Source organism: Diadema setosum, chromosome 9, assembly GCF_964275005.1.
Source record: "Diadema setosum chromosome 9, eeDiaSeto1, whole genome shotgun sequence".
Classification (NCBI taxonomy): Eukaryota; Metazoa; Echinodermata; class Echinoidea; order Diadematoida; family Diadematidae; genus Diadema; species Diadema setosum.
The window spans coordinates 11,209,750-11,226,293 of NC_092693.1; the positions used below are offsets into that span (position 1 = coordinate 11,209,750).

Genomic DNA, 16,544 nt, shown 5'->3' on the forward strand with positions numbered 1-16,544 from the left:
GAAAAGTCACCAAATGTAGTTGAAATTGGGTTAAGGGCGTAGGAGTAAATGAAAGTATGGTAGGGGGTACAATACCCCCCCCCCCACCCGCCCTATACGGTTAAGGCTAACTTGAATATGTATGGAGTCATTGTACTTTTAATATTTTAAGTCCACATGCAGAGATGGAGAAGCGAGAGTTACACAAAACGCTGCACTATGACTTTTAATGCGCTGTGCAGCGTCCATACCAAAAAAAAAAAAAAAAAAAGAGCACGCAACACACCCACGCGGCACAATCATTTGCCATTTATCTCTCAACCACGTAGTAACGGCTTTACCAAAATGCCAATATCTAGAAACCGAGAGTTTAGTTTTCTTAGAAACAGTGCTTTATTTTCGAAAGGGAAAGAGATAAACGGAAATATAAAAAGTCCAAGTACAAAGAGGGTTTAAGTGCGTACGTCCGTATAAAACACAGGTATAGTTTTAAAATCAGCCAGTAGACATCTATGGATCACTTGTTACATAAAACCACGTCAAAAAATATTGTTTCCATCATGTATTAAAGTAGCACACTTAGTTTTCAGCTAAAAAAATCCGTTCACATTGTTCAGCAAGCTGTGACGTGACTCAGCGGTTAAGAGTTAGAACGTTCTCGCCTACATCATAACGCATGTGTTGTTCATTGTTGTAGTAAATGGCACCACTGCAAAATTGCGCTTACACAAGTAATGGTTTTCTCTTCTTCTTCTTTTTATCCTTCTGCTTCTTCTTCTCCTTCTTCTTCAGCTCTTCTTGCAAGTAATTAGGTGAGGTTCGATTGTTGTCATGGAAACAAAATGAATAATTAGGCTATAGCGGCTCTGGCAAATAGGTTGCATTGACTAATATTATCACTGAAAATAACAAGCAGAGATCGATACTTGTATAGACATAGCTCATTGCTGCCACCACACACTCCCACATAACACAGTAAGAATTGAAACGTGCATATTATATTCTGTAATATTTCAATAAGATTATGATAGTAGCAAAAATACGCCAAAACTGATTAAGAAAAAAACAAACTTGACAAATCTTGACGAATATTAGTTATACTTTTTTGGTGGTTTTCGCTCATCTATCATGATATAATAGTCACACACACAAAGAAGACGTTGCAATATAAATGCAGCTAAACAGGAATACAAAAGCATCATTTCCAAGGATAATGGCGGAAGTGGAATTGAAATGATATCGACTTGAGCTAGACAATCAATCAGCATAACTAAAAAATGAAATCTATGTGAAATTATCATCATGTGCGTTTGATTTGCATACTTCTGTTGTAAAAAAAAAAAGTGTAATCCAAACGTGACAAGAATGGCGTTGTTGAGGAAGACGGAATATAGGAATCTCGTGATTGGTCACTTTGAACATGTTGAAAGACTTCAGTATATCTACATTATGTACAATATTTGAAATATATAATCATATAAAACAAATCTACCTATTTAGCACCATCATTATATACACACGCGTGAATTCGTTTGAACGTTTCACTTAAAAGTGATTCAATTGTTCCATAAGAAGTATGCCATTATTCTCCATCCAATCAACAACAAAAAAGTCTCATATTACCGATCATATAACTTTTTTTGATGTCGTTGAATGAAATGATGTCGCGGCTACAACAGGAAGAAATACGGTACGCTGAATTTTGTATACATGCGTATAAATAGCAACAAATCGTTATATTCAATAACTTCACGAGAAGACCACATTCCCTAAATTAGCTTACGAACAAAGTAATGACTTAGCATTATGTCTTTAGAGAATATCATGAGGAACCTTGTACCATGTGCGGTATAATAGATTGGATAGATAGATAGATTTCTTTATTTCCACGATTTACTTTTCAAATTTGTATAACGTAGCAAAGCGACAATTAAGTCTAAACTGATATAATTGCTGGCATTGATGTCGGACCGGCTAAAAGAGAGTTCCGTGATATACCCCACCCCCATCCCCAGAATTGATACAAACAAAATAATTATTCAGATTTCTAAAGCATGGTAAAAAGAAATGAGATTAGAAACACATGAAAATTGACCATGATGATGAAAACATGACGCTAAAGATGGTATACAATAACATTTACAATAATTTATACATGCGTTATCATAATCATTATAATTTGTATTGTCAATATCATGAAAATCATCTGGCTTAATTATCATTGTTATCAAAAGCAGAAGTAGTCGTAGTAGTAGTAGTAGTAGTAGTAGTAGTAGTAGTAGTAGTAGTAGTAGTAGTGACAGCATCATTGTCATTAGATCACTATAACAATACCACATATCATCCATCACGCTCTTCCGTTATCTTCGTCGACATTTTTTACGCATGATCATGTGTGCTTTAATTAATTCTGGGGACCAAGCTCTAATATGAATATACAGAACATCAAACGATACAGGCTAGCTTCATCAGTCTGACGCACGTTGTATCTCGCTGGAGTTTGAAGTAATGCGGACAGCTTGTTGCAAAAATAAATATAAACCAATAGGAGTGGAGAATAGGCTACGTGTGGCAAGTACAGTAACATGGTACCAGACTATTCTTAGCTTACAATCACGTGATCACACAAAGACCAGTAGTGCATAGATTTCAAATTCAGCGTCGACACTGCATATCAACAGTGATCCATAAATACAAGAAACGTAATCACACAGTGAAAATAATGTAATTCATACCATGTATAATAATCTCATACTACGGATTGCACTTCTTTAATCTGTGTATTACATTAATACCCCTGTGACTAAAAAAAAAAGTCTAAAGAAGTTGATATTGTCAATATATATTATTTTACCTATTTCTACAACATAAAAAAAACTGGAAAATTACATGCCATATAGGCCTATATATTACTTGTCTACAAACTTTGGAAGATTATACATTGACAACACACTGGCTTTCTCTTTTTTGCATAGATTTGTGAAATAGCTAAATGAAAAGGTTAGACAGTTGCAAGGTACCTTGCACACCATGTGTATTTTCTTAGAAGGCAAAGAAAGATGTTATTTTATGTAAATTGGCAAGAATGGACGCATTTTCTTCGACCTGTAAAGAAGAAATAGTCCGACACAACAAAGATACTGAGGCAGCTGATTTCATTAGAAATAGCAGAAAACATAAAACTAATGTAATTCTTTGATTTTTACATCCTTGATAGTGTTTGAACTTTGAAAGAATGAATATAGAAAGATAGAAATGTAATATATTATATCTCTCTACAACTTTGTTGTATAACATGATAACATAAAAAAATACATCAACTTTAAAAATATATATATTACTATTCGTCTACTTACTGGTATTTCATGTCTGTTGCTGCAGATAAACAATGATAACACACTTACTTTTTTTTGCATAGTTTTGTGAAAAGGTACATAAAAGGGCAAGAGAGCTGCAAGTTGCGTAGCACACTGTTTTATCGTGATGATATTCTCAGACGGCAAGGAGAGATAACATTATGTAACTTGGCAAGAGAGCGCATATGGATGTATTTTCTTCGACCTGAAAAAATAAAAAGTCATACACAACAAAGATACTGAGGCAGCTGTTCTCATTTGAAATAGCAGAAAAGAAATAACCAACACGATTCTCCTTTTTATATACTTCCGTGATAGTCTTTTGACGTTGATAAAAGGAGTATTCTAGACCATAGCAAAAATGCGAATAAAGAATCATCATGTCACATTACTTTTGCGGTATTTCTTCAACCAATGTGTGCCTGTACAGCTAGGTGGAAATTTTCTCAGTAACATAAACTGCACTGGAGAGTATACCTCTTGTAGTCCTTTCATTTCAAACATTTTCTCTTCTTTAGATTGTGCCACTTGATCGTACGCTGCAAATTTAACATAAGAAGTATTATCTCCAGGAAGTCCTGGTAAGACAGAAACTGAAGGAATTTTGGTTTGTATGGTGTGTCTTATACTGTTATCATGGCCGGCACAGCCGTAGGGGCCGTGGGGGCTCGGGCCCCCACACTTTTTGTGTACCATACAAAGGAATACATATAAGGTGTCATCACTTTGGGCCCCCACACTTTTTTTTTAACCCGGAAGTACGTAAGTGGCACTAAAATAGAAATAGATAGGGATTTTGAAGTATGGCGGCGGTAAGGTTATGTGTTTTTTTTTTTTCTCTGAGGATCTTTCTTTTTTTTTTTTTTTTTTGCTTGTCAGCTGAAGAAACCCGGAAGTGGACGGGGAGAACAAAACTTACGCTAAGAAGCTGACAAAAACTGAAGGAATTTTGGTTTGTATGGTGTATCTTATAGCCCACCATCGATCACTAGAACAATTTAGAGTATGTGTCAAACACAATGCTTAGGGAGAATAACTCATAATTATCATTCACAAGACTGCAACACGCTAAAACAAGATTAGTAAGTTATTGTGCCTTTGCCCTTCCCAACAAGCGCATGAATTCCGGCCACATGGAGCAAAGTAACGCTCCGTTTGGATACGAAACAGAACACTTCGTATTCGGGCAAGAAACTAAATTGGGGTATATTCATAATATGTGTATCTCAACCACTTACAATCCCAAACTGCGATATTATGTGCAGTGCCTGGATTGTTACCAGACAGAAATGCTCAAACAAAACTTACGCTCATACAAAGACAACTGATATTTAACACTGTTTGATGATATCAATATCTGCTAACCACAGTGGGTGTAGTGCATTGGGAAGCATGAAACTATTAGTTTAGTGATTTCTACCTTAGAATTAACAACAATCCTGAATCCTTTGTATTTAAATGCAAGTTGTCATTATTCATTTCCCGTGTACTCTCTAAAGTGTGAGAAACATCGCCTCCATAATTCACATCTTCCCCGTATCTAAGTCATTTAGACAGAAGCCTGTGAGTGGAGTGCATACCCCTGTAGATGCTCATGAATGGAATGTCTTAGATTATCTATATAAAAAAAAAACTAAAATAACTTTATATTATATTCACTACACATTTGCATACTTTAAAGGTACTGTTTACCATTGAGAGGAGTGATTTTTAAAAAAAATCGAGATAGCACGTTTGATGTATATGCGTCGGTCAGCTGTATCAGAAAACGTCCTACCATATAAAGATTTCGTAATAAAGTTTAACATATAAGGACATATCACTATTTTCCTCAATAAACCATACTGCATGTACTGTAGACGATTTAGTCTACAAACATTTTTACCACTATTGTTCACAGTTTTGTATATTTAACAATATCTAACATTGATTATACTGATTCAATCTTTTATATTGGTTGTTTCCATCCCTGACTCGCATTCTAGAACTATTTTGAAGAACTAAAATTGGGTTTTTGTTTCATTTGCAAACGGTAAACAATGCCTTTAAAGACCACAGTGGAGAAATGTAACAAATTTTACATGAAAGTATCAACCAAAAGCTGTCTGGTACGACTTCTGCAATCTGAATTTTGAAAGCAGTAGCTCTACCTTTCATTATGATTTTCCTCTTTGACTGAGCTTGGTACTGAACAAATCGCGATGTGCGCTGATTAAATGACGTAAAAAAAAGAAGAAGATGATATTAATCAAACAACAGGTGGCGCTTTCTTTGTTCTGAGTATGACATTCTGTAAGACGAAGCCCTTCAGTCCGGTTCTCTCATCTAGGATGATTTTACAGAGGATATAAAGATATCTGTAAACCATCTCTTTCTCCCGCTATCCTGCATCCTTGTTAAGCTTGATGGAAACTTGGCAAACTTAACACAGTTCACTTGTACTCCATTTTCACATCCTGTTTGTTTCACGTCCTTTTATGCAGTAAGATACATTGGTATGTTTTGTTGTTGTTGTTGTTGTTGAAATTGTACACAGGTGTATAGGTACCACATTATTATGTTATATTAATCATCCTTCTTGTTTTACGTCCGTTTATGAAATAAGATACACACCTGTTGTCCCTGTATATGTTGTTTTTTTAATGAAATTGTGCAAAGATTAAAAAATTACGACTAGTGTGTCGTGCTTTTGTGTTCAGAAGGCATGAACTGAACAGATAATGCCTGTCCATGGCTCTACTGCAGTGTAAAATAGACAGTATAAAAGCAGTAAAAAAAAAGGGGGGGAACGAAGACGTCACCAGATTACCATGACTTCAGAACTTTGTGAACATCCGAAATAAAATGGCGATTCCATCTAGTGTAACTCATTTTTGAGCAAGACAACTACATGTGCGATATATTTCTTCTGAGTGGACTTTTATTTAAACAAAATAATGAGCACCATACTCATCAAATTTCTCCCTGGCGCTATCGACAGATCAGCATGGGTTTGAATCACTGAAATGATTATTGCATTCTTTGGCCACGGCCATTTACCGTCTTCGGCAGACTCATCTGAATTTGTAATTCAGTCCAATCCAGAGAGCTACAGTAGCAACAACCAATAGGACCACTAGGTATCACATGTGCATTCTTCCTTACATTAAAGAGAAAAACGATAAAATGAATAACTGGCTTCAGTAATACTTTCATCTGCTTTGCATTCAAATACATAGAATGAAATATTGGTGCGTTACATGATACGATATCAAGTCTTAGAGCACTGCTCGTTTCATTTCTATTTTTATGTTTGAATACTCCCTCTGAAGAATATCATTATGATTAATTCGAACTGAAACTTTGTTTCACAGTTGAGTCATACATCGCCAGGATTCGTGACATGGAATGAAGCTAATACATTGCAAGTCCGGTCTTGGAATTGTCCCTTCACGGCTGGATACACACGAAACTGAAGAACGCACAAACACTGACGGCGCCACATTGCTCCAGGGTGAGTGAAAGAGCGAGCGAGCGAGCCGTCGTCAATGGGCGAACAATTTGCCTTCCGACGTCTGCACCTGAAGCTTCCGCCGTAGCTGTTTCCTGGTCGTGATCAGCCACGACCTTCTCGACATCTTGAAGATGTTCGACGTCCTGGAGACCCTGTTCGTCGCCGACTCCATCCTCGCCGCTCGGTTGTGATAGATCTCGTCGCTGGCTGGATTGGCATCGTCGCACTCCGCGTGATCCAACACGCTCATGATCGAGCCGCTCTTCGTTGAGCCGTGCACTCCCGGTCTCACAAAGTCCTTTTTCTTCATGCTGCACACAATATAGCAGCCGCACATCACCAAGAAAATGAAAATGGTAAGAGCAGAAAATGAAAAGGTGCACGTTGTTCAGTTGATAAGTTAAGTCAAGGTCAATGATACGGGGATGTACAGCGCTAAGCCAGGTTAACGCCTTAGGTTACATCAGAAAGGAAAAGGGCGGGTAAGAAAGGGAACGCGGACTGTTGTTAGGGGTGGTGATGGTGTTATGGGTTTTTTCTTTTTTGGTCAAGGATAGTTTTCTTTCATGCATAATGCATATGGATGGACAACTGATAGAGAGCTGGGAATGCCGCGAGATGGGGATAAACTGAAAATTTGGAAGGAGGTAAAAGTTATCGCCGATAAACGAAAAAGATAAAGCGACTGCTGCATTTCACTGCTTCCCATTTTCGTCACCAATGACGACCAGGTTTCCTACAGAGCACACACTCTGGCTATATGTCATCACTTGTCACGATTGGTCTCTTAAACGCGCTCCTGGGTCTCCGCCTGAAGGAGCGGGACGACCGTGAAGACCCAGGCCGGTCTTGCGAGCTGGAAATGGAGAGGGAAGGAGGAGAATATTCAAAAGAATATGGGGTAGGACTTGCAGGTCAGGAGAAAGAGAGAAAAGACACATTTTATTCTTTCGGTAAATTTGGAAGATAATTCGATATGTTCCAATTCCTTTCTAATATTTTAGGCACTAGACGCATCAGTTACAGATAATGATTACATTAGCGCCCGGATACTAACATTTTCGTCAACCTCACGAGTATCATGATTATACATCAACATTGAGTTCGAAATTGTTAAGAGAGGCTTTTAGTTTTGGTCTTCGTTAGCGAAGTGATGCGTCAGACTCGATGTTACATTAAGATAAATGGCAGTTTGATTAAGGAAAATTCATTATGGTTAATCGGGCTTTTCATCATTATTCGTTAGAGTTTGGAAAAGTATACCAAGACAACTGACGTTATTAAAGGGACTACGAAGTTAATCGTTATTTTTGCAGTCGTGCACGAGGACTCAAGAGTGACGTAAAGCGGGCTATAGTGTCTGAAAATACTGTGGTGATGAGTACAGCAAGCAGTGAGATGATATCAAGAAACTATTACTCGGTCCTGTTTGCGTGAACAGGAGAGAAAGACTTTCTCTACTTTCAAACTTCTGGTTATTGGTGCTGTAGCTAGAAGTACTAGTAGGGTGAGGAGAAGGCGTAGCATAGATTTAACTTTTTTGCTTGTTGTTGTTTTAGCAATCCGGATTAGGTATTAACCCTCTGTGTGCTTTGAGAGCCGATTAGCACAGAAAACCCCATAGCATTGTACACACTGTCCAAAGTCCCTGGTACAGAAGGGGTTAAGCAAGAAGCGGGGGTATACGAGGGACACACGTGCACAGAAAATGCAAAGCAGAGTATAATAGGTTCGGCGTGTGTTTTCAAATCACACAAATACACACACACACACACACACAAATACACACAACAACCACACACAATGAAATACTCGCGTGGCGTCAGTGCAGTACAACATTATACTAACTACACTGGTTATAATCACACGCACAAATTCAAAGAGTTTTCGAACTCCTACAAAATGTCAGGAGTGTGTACACATCCCGTCTGCGAGTGAGCGTCACAAAATGTGACGACATGATGCTGATGATTATTATGGGTATCACACGCAACTCTTTTTGGTTAAAATATTTGACGGGCTTTCCAACACGTGACAAGGGGATACTGTAAAGGCAGAAAATCTTGTTTGTCCACAGAATATGTAAATTGCATATTAAAGCATGCGGCAGCGTTACGAGGAGATCAACGGTTGTTTGAAATGTAAAGTTAATTGACATTAAGTCACATGAAAACGAAATCAAAGCACTCGTAATTACAAAGTACCAGTTTCAATATGCATGAAATATTTCTTCCAAATGCTTTGATAATAACAATGGGATAAACCAACGTTTGATAGATGATATAACAAATCATTCCTAGATTCAAATGCAGGTTTTATACATTTTCCGAGTTCCGAAAGAAAGAAAAATATCGCAAGAATTTGCCATGGCCCATGACAATTATGTCTTGCCATTTTCTTTTTCACATGTTAATTAAGAACTTCTGGTCAAAATAAGTTAAACAAAACCATAACGTGTGTTTCTTTTAAGTGAATTTGGCAAATGGAGCAAGGAATGATTGTAAACTGTGAAAATAAATGGCTTTTAAATCAATCAACAGACGATGAAGAAATGAATACAATTATATGCTCCGTCTATTAAGTCTGTGATTTTATAATGCAAACTAGGAAAGGAAAAAGAAGAATACGGCATGATTCATTGCAAGTATAACCTGCAAGATGGTTACCTTCATCACGTGCCAATTATATAATTTCTGGCCAAATAGGTAAAACGATTATCACTAAGTGTCACGAAGTGAAATTGGGCAATGTAGCAATGAGAAGATTTTAAAGTACAAACGAAAAGATTTATTTCGACGAACCAAATATGAATTGCATGTATAGCTGCAATGAAACGTGATTTATGTGCATACATGTATAATATATGAATATATAAGCTTTTAAAAGCGTGTGCAATGTGGCATTAATCAGGTAATGAAAACGGCAATATTCGGTGAGATTAGTGTCTTATATTGATGAGTAAAAGGTGACAAGGGCAAAGGGTTCTATAATCGTGTAAGTTTCATGCACTAAATTATTACTAGCATAATACATGAACAACACATTGTAAACAACTAAGCTAAGTGCATTTTTGTTGTCTTTTTTTTCTTCGAATTTGTCTTCTTCTGTTTTTTACCTATTCCGACTTTCTCGTTTCCGTCACTGGGAGATGGGTGTAACCTCACCGATAGCTTCCTAAGTTTTGAAACGATATACCATGACAACCACACAATAATGCATGCAACAGATTGATCAAGTAGATTATCCCGGTGAATCTCCATATATATATATATATATATATATATATATATATATATATATATATATGTGTGTGTACTGTGAACGTAGTTGAAGCCATAGTAAAGTGATAATATGGCTCCCAACTGACCTACCGTACACGGTTTGCCGCCCCCCCCCCCCCCCGGTCAAAGTGCCTCAGGTTTGAGCAGATACCGAGAGAGGATAAATTGTCGAACTCGAAGTTCGTTTTAGCGTTGGTAACGTCGCCCCGTACTCTAAAAAAAACTTTTAGTGTCAACTACTTATATGCATGGCAACTTCTTCGTACCCAACCTCTTTTTTCTTCTCTCTACTCACAAAGACGATGACAAACGCCCTCAATTGATTGTGTTGTCTAGATCTGTCGTTCCTTTGAAGCCACAATGCCCAAACACCGAAATAATCTGAAAAGAAATTACCGACACCCCTCCAACCCCCGACCCTAAAAAAAAAAAAAAATGCATGTCCGAACACACAAACAGCCCAAAGGATTAACTACATAGTCTGATACAATCCCTGAAAATATGGAACAATACATTTGCCAATGAAAAATGGAGAGAAAAAAAATAGACCTACCATTTATGGATTGCCATGACGATTATGGTTATTGCCAATATTGACGTCACACCCGCCACGGTTGAAAGCACTATAGTTAGCGTCCTTTCGGCCTCGTCCGAGCGGTCACCCTCCCCGTCACCCGCCTCGGTCGTGGGCACGTTCTCTTCGATCTCGCGCCCCTCGAGAGCAAACAACGTGAAGTTTGTTGTGACGCGCAGCGAAGCTTTGATGCTGGCGAACTGGTAGCCTAGTGACGTCAGCAAGAGACCCTGCGTGAGGTAGCCCTTGTCTGAAAAAGGAACAATTTAAAAAATACACATAAATTACTTATCTCACGAGAGAGGCCCGATACAATTTTCCGCAACAGATGGAAATTCTGATGCCAGGTTAATACACCATGTTAAGTTTTACACAATTTCAGGGGCCAGATTTCTTTGGTGAGGCGTAGCAGAAACGTTGCCTTCAAAAAAAAAAACAAAAAAAAAACAAAAAAAGAAACGTTGCCTTCACTTGCTTAACTACGTTGTTGTTATTTTTTGCCCGCACATAATTAAAAAAAAACTGTTCCCCTGTTTTGATAAGGGACGAAAACTTAAAAAAAAAAATGACTCATTAGTTTCTTCAGGGCCTAACACGGAAATAGATGTGTAGAATTAAGACTCTTATTGCACTAATGGTATTCCACTAGAAAAGCAAAGATGACCAAAATGATCATAACAATGACATCGACAAAGAACAAAAGCAATGTTGGTAGCAATTTATAATTTTGACGACGATGATGACGAAAATAACAAAAGTTAAAGGTAATGACAAACACGGACAACAGCTCCTGCTGAGTCTTGATCCTAGCAGAAAAGTGCAACTTGAACACCTTATTTTTTCTTTCTTTGGTGATATTCCCAGGGGGACAAGGGCCGCTTCGTAAAAAAATAAACAAACAAACAACTGTAGCGTGGGTATTCATGACTGGTCTGATTCATTCACTGATCACAGGGTTACTTCGGAAATCGACGAATAGCAACGGTCAGCAGATATGCTCATCATTGAGTATACGATCATAGGTAACGGTCGACTCCACTCGAGATTCTAGTACTTTTTTAATACACAGAGATCAGTTATAAAGCTGTACACAATTCGTGACGGAGATTCTCGAATATATCCGATCCAGACCAACCTTCCCACTCCATCATATTCCCGTGCTACCAGGTCTTAAGGGGGGATCAGCCCCATAATTTCATGAATATATAGACCAAAAAATCAAAATTGAGTTTTTTACATTTCTGGAATCTACATGTTTTAATCTATAGAATACCAAAATTTTAAGTCAAAATCTTAATTAGAAAGTTGTTAATTAATTGGTTAATTAGCCACATGCATTTCCTCGTTCGCGACCTTGAGATCCTTTTGTTTTCCTTGAAACAAAAACTGCTCTAATTTCCTTATTTTTTATTCAAATTTTGTAATTCTTTCAGCAGTCTGAAGAGTGAAGACTAGTCTACAGCCTGCAAGGGCCAAAAATGGCATAGCGCCACCTCTAGGTCTACATTAGACATTCACTTTCACTCTCACCAGCATTTTCTCAATACTAGCTATACGGTCAAATTTTGTCAATCATTTTCGTAAAATGCCGCGTTCCGTGCTGAGGAAAAAGGGTCAGAAGAAGAGGAGGGGGTTTTCTGGGATCCCTTCCTATGTGAAGAAGAAGGATGCAGAGAAGAGGGAGGAGGAACCAGCCCAGCTTGCTCAGACTCCTCCATCAGCTAGAAAAGTCCACTTGCCTGACACTAGTCCCACTCATAGGGATCGGTGTCAGTCATTGGACGGTTACACCTTGCTTGAGTCTGAGCAGCTGTGTTCTGCATTTGCGGCAATGCACACCTGCCCCGACGGAGAACCTGGTGAGTAGAAAATTATGAGTGGCATTCTTGTTTGTTAAGCTTGATATTGAAATATGATTTTAAAGATTGAAGATATAAAGTACCATGAGTAGCTTGATCAGTAGTTTGTACATGTAGTGTAAGACTTCGAAAAATAAAAGAACATTGACGAGAAACTGAATGTGTGTGGTGTGCATGGATGTGTTTTTCGATCTATAGGAAGAAGAAATTGATAAGTAAAATACTGCTTGTCCACTTTGTCCACTACAGTATAGTTTTAATGGTGAAGAGGGGGTAGGCTATTGTACGAATGAATTATTTCAAAAATTTTAATGGTAGTCAAAAGTCGGAGCCCAAATAAGGCTTTGTGGTTCAATCTACATTCTTGCATGATCAATCTATATTCCTGATATAGGACTGGCCATTTTGAAAATATAAATGTGAAGAATATGACAAGTTAATATAAATTGAGGATGACATGTAATCATTTTCTTCTTTTTTTTGTATATTTTAATTTAGGTGACATAGTCCTGACCCATGATGAGTCGCAGCGTGCTGGTCTGGCCCTTGTCATCACAGTATCATGTGGGAGATGTGAGAAGACAACAACTTTTCACTCATCTCCCACCTGTGATGGCAAGGTGTCAGACATCAACAGGAGGTCCGTGCTAGGGGCAGCAGAAGTGGGACTTGGGAGGGAGGGGCTGACGACGCTCACCACAATCCTTGGAACGTCAGCCCCAATCTCTGCAAGGGCTTTTGATGAGCACATGACTCGCTTGAAAGATGGAACCACAATGGTGTGTATGGCTCTTTATACCTCTTAGTTACATGTATATTACTGCTTTTTATTACAGCTAATAAGAATCTATATTTCCTTTCTTTGTAAATTTGCAGGCATGTGAGGAGCAGCAGAGCGAGGCCGTGCAGGAACTGCGGGAGGCCATAATGGAGGAGGATCCCACCTTGACGGAAGACTCGGTTATTGATGTCAGTGTTTCTTTTGATGGGACGTGGCACAAGAGGGGATACACATCTAATGTAGGGGTGGGGGTGGTGATTAGCATAGATACGGGGAAGGTCTTAGATAGTGTGGTAAAGTGTAAATATTGTAAGGAATGTTCAAGGCGGGAGGGTGTAGATAGGGATAGCGTAGAATACAAAGAATGGTGGGAGGGACACAAGGATAGTTGTACATTAAATCACAAGGGATCAAGTAATAGCATGGAGTGTGAAGCAGCAGGGATATTATGGGGTAGGTCAATTTCCAAACATAAACTTAGGTACAGGTACATGATAGGGGATGGGGACAGTAAGGCATATAACATGGTCAAGGACACATATGGGGAGGGACACAAGGTAATGAAATTAGAATGTATCGGGCACATAGGGAAGAGGATGTATAAGGCGTTAGATAATATTAGGAAGGAACACAGTGGTAAGAAATTAGAGGATGGGGTGGCAGTTGGGAGGAAAGCAAGCAGGCTAACGGGGGGTGAGAATGGGACTGTAGGTAGACTTAGTAAGTATTATAGGAATGCAATATATGATAACAGGGACCCAGGGGCAATACATAGTGTAGAAGGGAGGGAAAAGGGGGTAGAAAAAATGCAGAAGGCAGTAATGGCTGTACTGTATCATTCTGTCAAACAGGATGATGACAGCGCCCGTCACCAGTACTGCCCTGATGGAGATCAGTCATGGTGTGAGTACAAAAGAAATGGTAGTATGGAGGATAAGGCCCACCACCTCGATGGTGTGTTCCTAAACCTCCTGTTACCGACATTCAAGCGACTCAGTGCCGAAGACCTTCTCTTGAAGTGCCTTCCTGGTCATACGCAAAACCAAAATGAGAGCTTCAATGCTCTCATTTGGCAGCGCTGTCCTAAACACCAGTGGAGGGGGCCACGAGCAGTGCAGATTGCAGTGAACCTTGCTTCTCTCGCATTCAACTGCGGTGCTCGAGAAAGTCGCTACAGAGTGTTTGACAAGCTGAACCTGAAGGTAAGTACTCACGTGATCTCATCTGCTCTAGCTAAAGATAGGAAGAGGGTTCAGAGGGCAGAATATGAAGCAGGGGTGGTAGCTAAAAAGAAAAGGGAAGCACTTAGGAAGCATAGGGCTAGGGTAGAAGAAGAACATCTGGAGCGGGAGGGGGAAACATATGGGGCGGGTGCATTTTAGGTCATTTCATTATTACTGTGTATATTTGATTTATATTTATGCATTAATTGATTTATCTGATTAACTTTTGATATCAATTCATGATTTATATTTATTTACTGCTTATTTCTGTATATTTTGATCATTTCACTTATGATTTATGTTGTGTATATATATGTAATGTATTCTGTGCAATCCAGTAACCGAGTCTTCCGTCCGACGTGGGAATCCATTTTTTTTTTTTTGTATATTTGAGCTTATCTTAATGAATTTATTTATTAATTAACATTTTAAAAAATACACTGAGTGTGTTTTGTTTTATGTGATGTGAACTTGTCAAACTTCACACTATATCTGTAATAAATTAATCAACCCAAATGAACACTTTGGCTTATCGTTGTCATGATTTGTTGTACATGACAGAATATTTGTGTGTGTGATGATATTGGCTTATGTTTTTCTTTGTTTTTCTCAGAAACAACTTTTACCATAAATTGTCATAATGAAAATCAAAATAACTTGTGAATGGAGTATCTGATTGTGCTGAAATTTTGCATATTGACTGCTGGAATGTTGGAGAAGGAATTCATCGTTTTAGATTTTTAAATTTTGTTTTACTTTTTCTTAATTAAGTGTTATGCATACTGATTAGGTAAACTTAAAGAAAAACATAAGAAATAGAGAGATACAAAAAGAAATTTAAAAAACTAAAACGATCAACTCCTGTCTCCTTGTCTGAAGATGGTGTGTGCTAAATTTGAAGTGAATATCTGTATTAGTTATCCCTACAAGTTGATTTAATCTAAAAGTATGATTTGCATAAATTATGCTTATTAGTGATGCGAAGTGTCAAATACTATGCACAATCATATTCCTCATTTCATAACCTATCTACACATATATGGTTTTAATATGTTTATTTTTCACTTTAGTAGTTTTAAGACCATTTTGTGATACCTAGTGCTTAATTACACCCACCCTTAAAAGGAAACCAAAGCCAAAATACAGATGTGGATCGAGTGAAAGCAGCAATATCAGTAGAACACATCAGTGAAAGTTTGAGAAAAATCAGACAAACCGTTCAAACTGCATGAATTCTAAAAGTTTTGGTGCTGCCATTGCTGGGCAAAGAAGACTATTACACTTCATGACATCATAATGGACATCAACACAAAGGGGAAATCGGCAAAACTTCATTTTCTTGAAAAGTACACATTCCATAGTCTTTTACTGACACGTGAAGGATAATATCATTCCTCCTGCATTCTGAAAAACGTCAGACCAGTGCTCTTTCATTACACTAGAAAAGTGAAAATATGCTGAATTTTCTTTATATTTTCTTTATATTGCTGTCCGAAATGACGTCACGATCCGTAGTAGCCTCCCTATCCAGAAAAAAAACTTTAAAAATTCATATCTTTTAATTGAATCGATCGTCCGATTTTCTTCAAATTTTCACTGATGTGGTCTACTAATATTGCTACTTTCACTCAATCCACATATATATTAAGCTCTTCCACCTATGTATGAATACCTGTGCACAGTGGTGAGTTTCGCGGGGGGTGGACCAGCATATCGACTTTGAACTCGTTGTCGTTGATACGGACGGGGAACCCTTCGGCTGCGCGCACGTGGCTTCCGTTGATATAGGCCGGTACTTTGGTCCTGATGAATGGGTGAAAAGAGGCATTTGATATCTCATTAACACATGATTAATTGAAAGACTGTTTTACACGTGAAATTATCGGCAACGACAATGAATCAATATAAAAAGAATATATCTATATCTATATCTATATCTATATCTACATCTATACATATATTAATATCTATATCTATACCTATAGCGACAGCTACATC

The 16,544-nt window shown here is 38.0% G+C and overlaps 2 protein-coding genes across 2 annotated transcripts in view; one reads left to right on the forward strand and one right to left on the reverse strand.

Annotated features, from left to right (window-relative positions):
• Positions 1–6,187: 6,187 nt before the first annotated feature.
• The window catches only part of LOC140232841 (uncharacterized), a 54,709-nt gene continuing 44,352 nt past the window's right edge, over positions 6,188–16,544 (reverse strand). Inside the window, exons 12-14 of the mRNA XM_072312955.1 lie at positions 16,219–16,349; positions 10,663–10,933; positions 6,188–7,139 (exon numbers count right to left, since the gene is read on the reverse strand). Coding sequence (XP_072169056.1) covers positions 6,860–7,139; positions 10,663–10,933; positions 16,219–16,349 — 682 coding nt within the window. The 3' untranslated portion in view covers positions 6,188–6,859. The remainder of the gene's footprint in view (positions 7,140–10,662; positions 10,934–16,218; positions 16,350–16,544) is intronic.
• LOC140233041 (uncharacterized) lies at positions 12,256–15,066 on the forward strand. Its single transcript, XM_072313148.1, has 3 exons — positions 12,256–12,542; positions 13,041–13,321; positions 13,419–15,066. Exons 1-3 carry the CDS (start codon positions 12,269–12,271, stop codon positions 14,703–14,705), a joined length of 1,842 nt encoding a protein of 613 aa, XP_072169249.1. The 5' UTR covers positions 12,256–12,268; the 3' UTR covers positions 14,706–15,066.

Excerpts from the sequence above, each read along its gene's own strand:
- LOC140233041 (XM_072313148.1), top strand. The coding sequence starts at position 12,269 with ATGCCGCGTTCCGTGCTGAGGAAAAAGGGTCAGAAGAAGAGGAGGGGG. Across the intron at positions 12,543-13,040 it reads CTGCCCCGACGGAGAACCTG|GTGACATAGTCCTGACCCAT; the intron begins GTGAGTAGAAAA and ends ATTTTAATTTAG. Across the intron at positions 13,322-13,418 it reads TGAAAGATGGAACCACAATG|GCATGTGAGGAGCAGCAGAG; the intron begins GTGTGTATGGCT and ends GTAAATTTGCAG.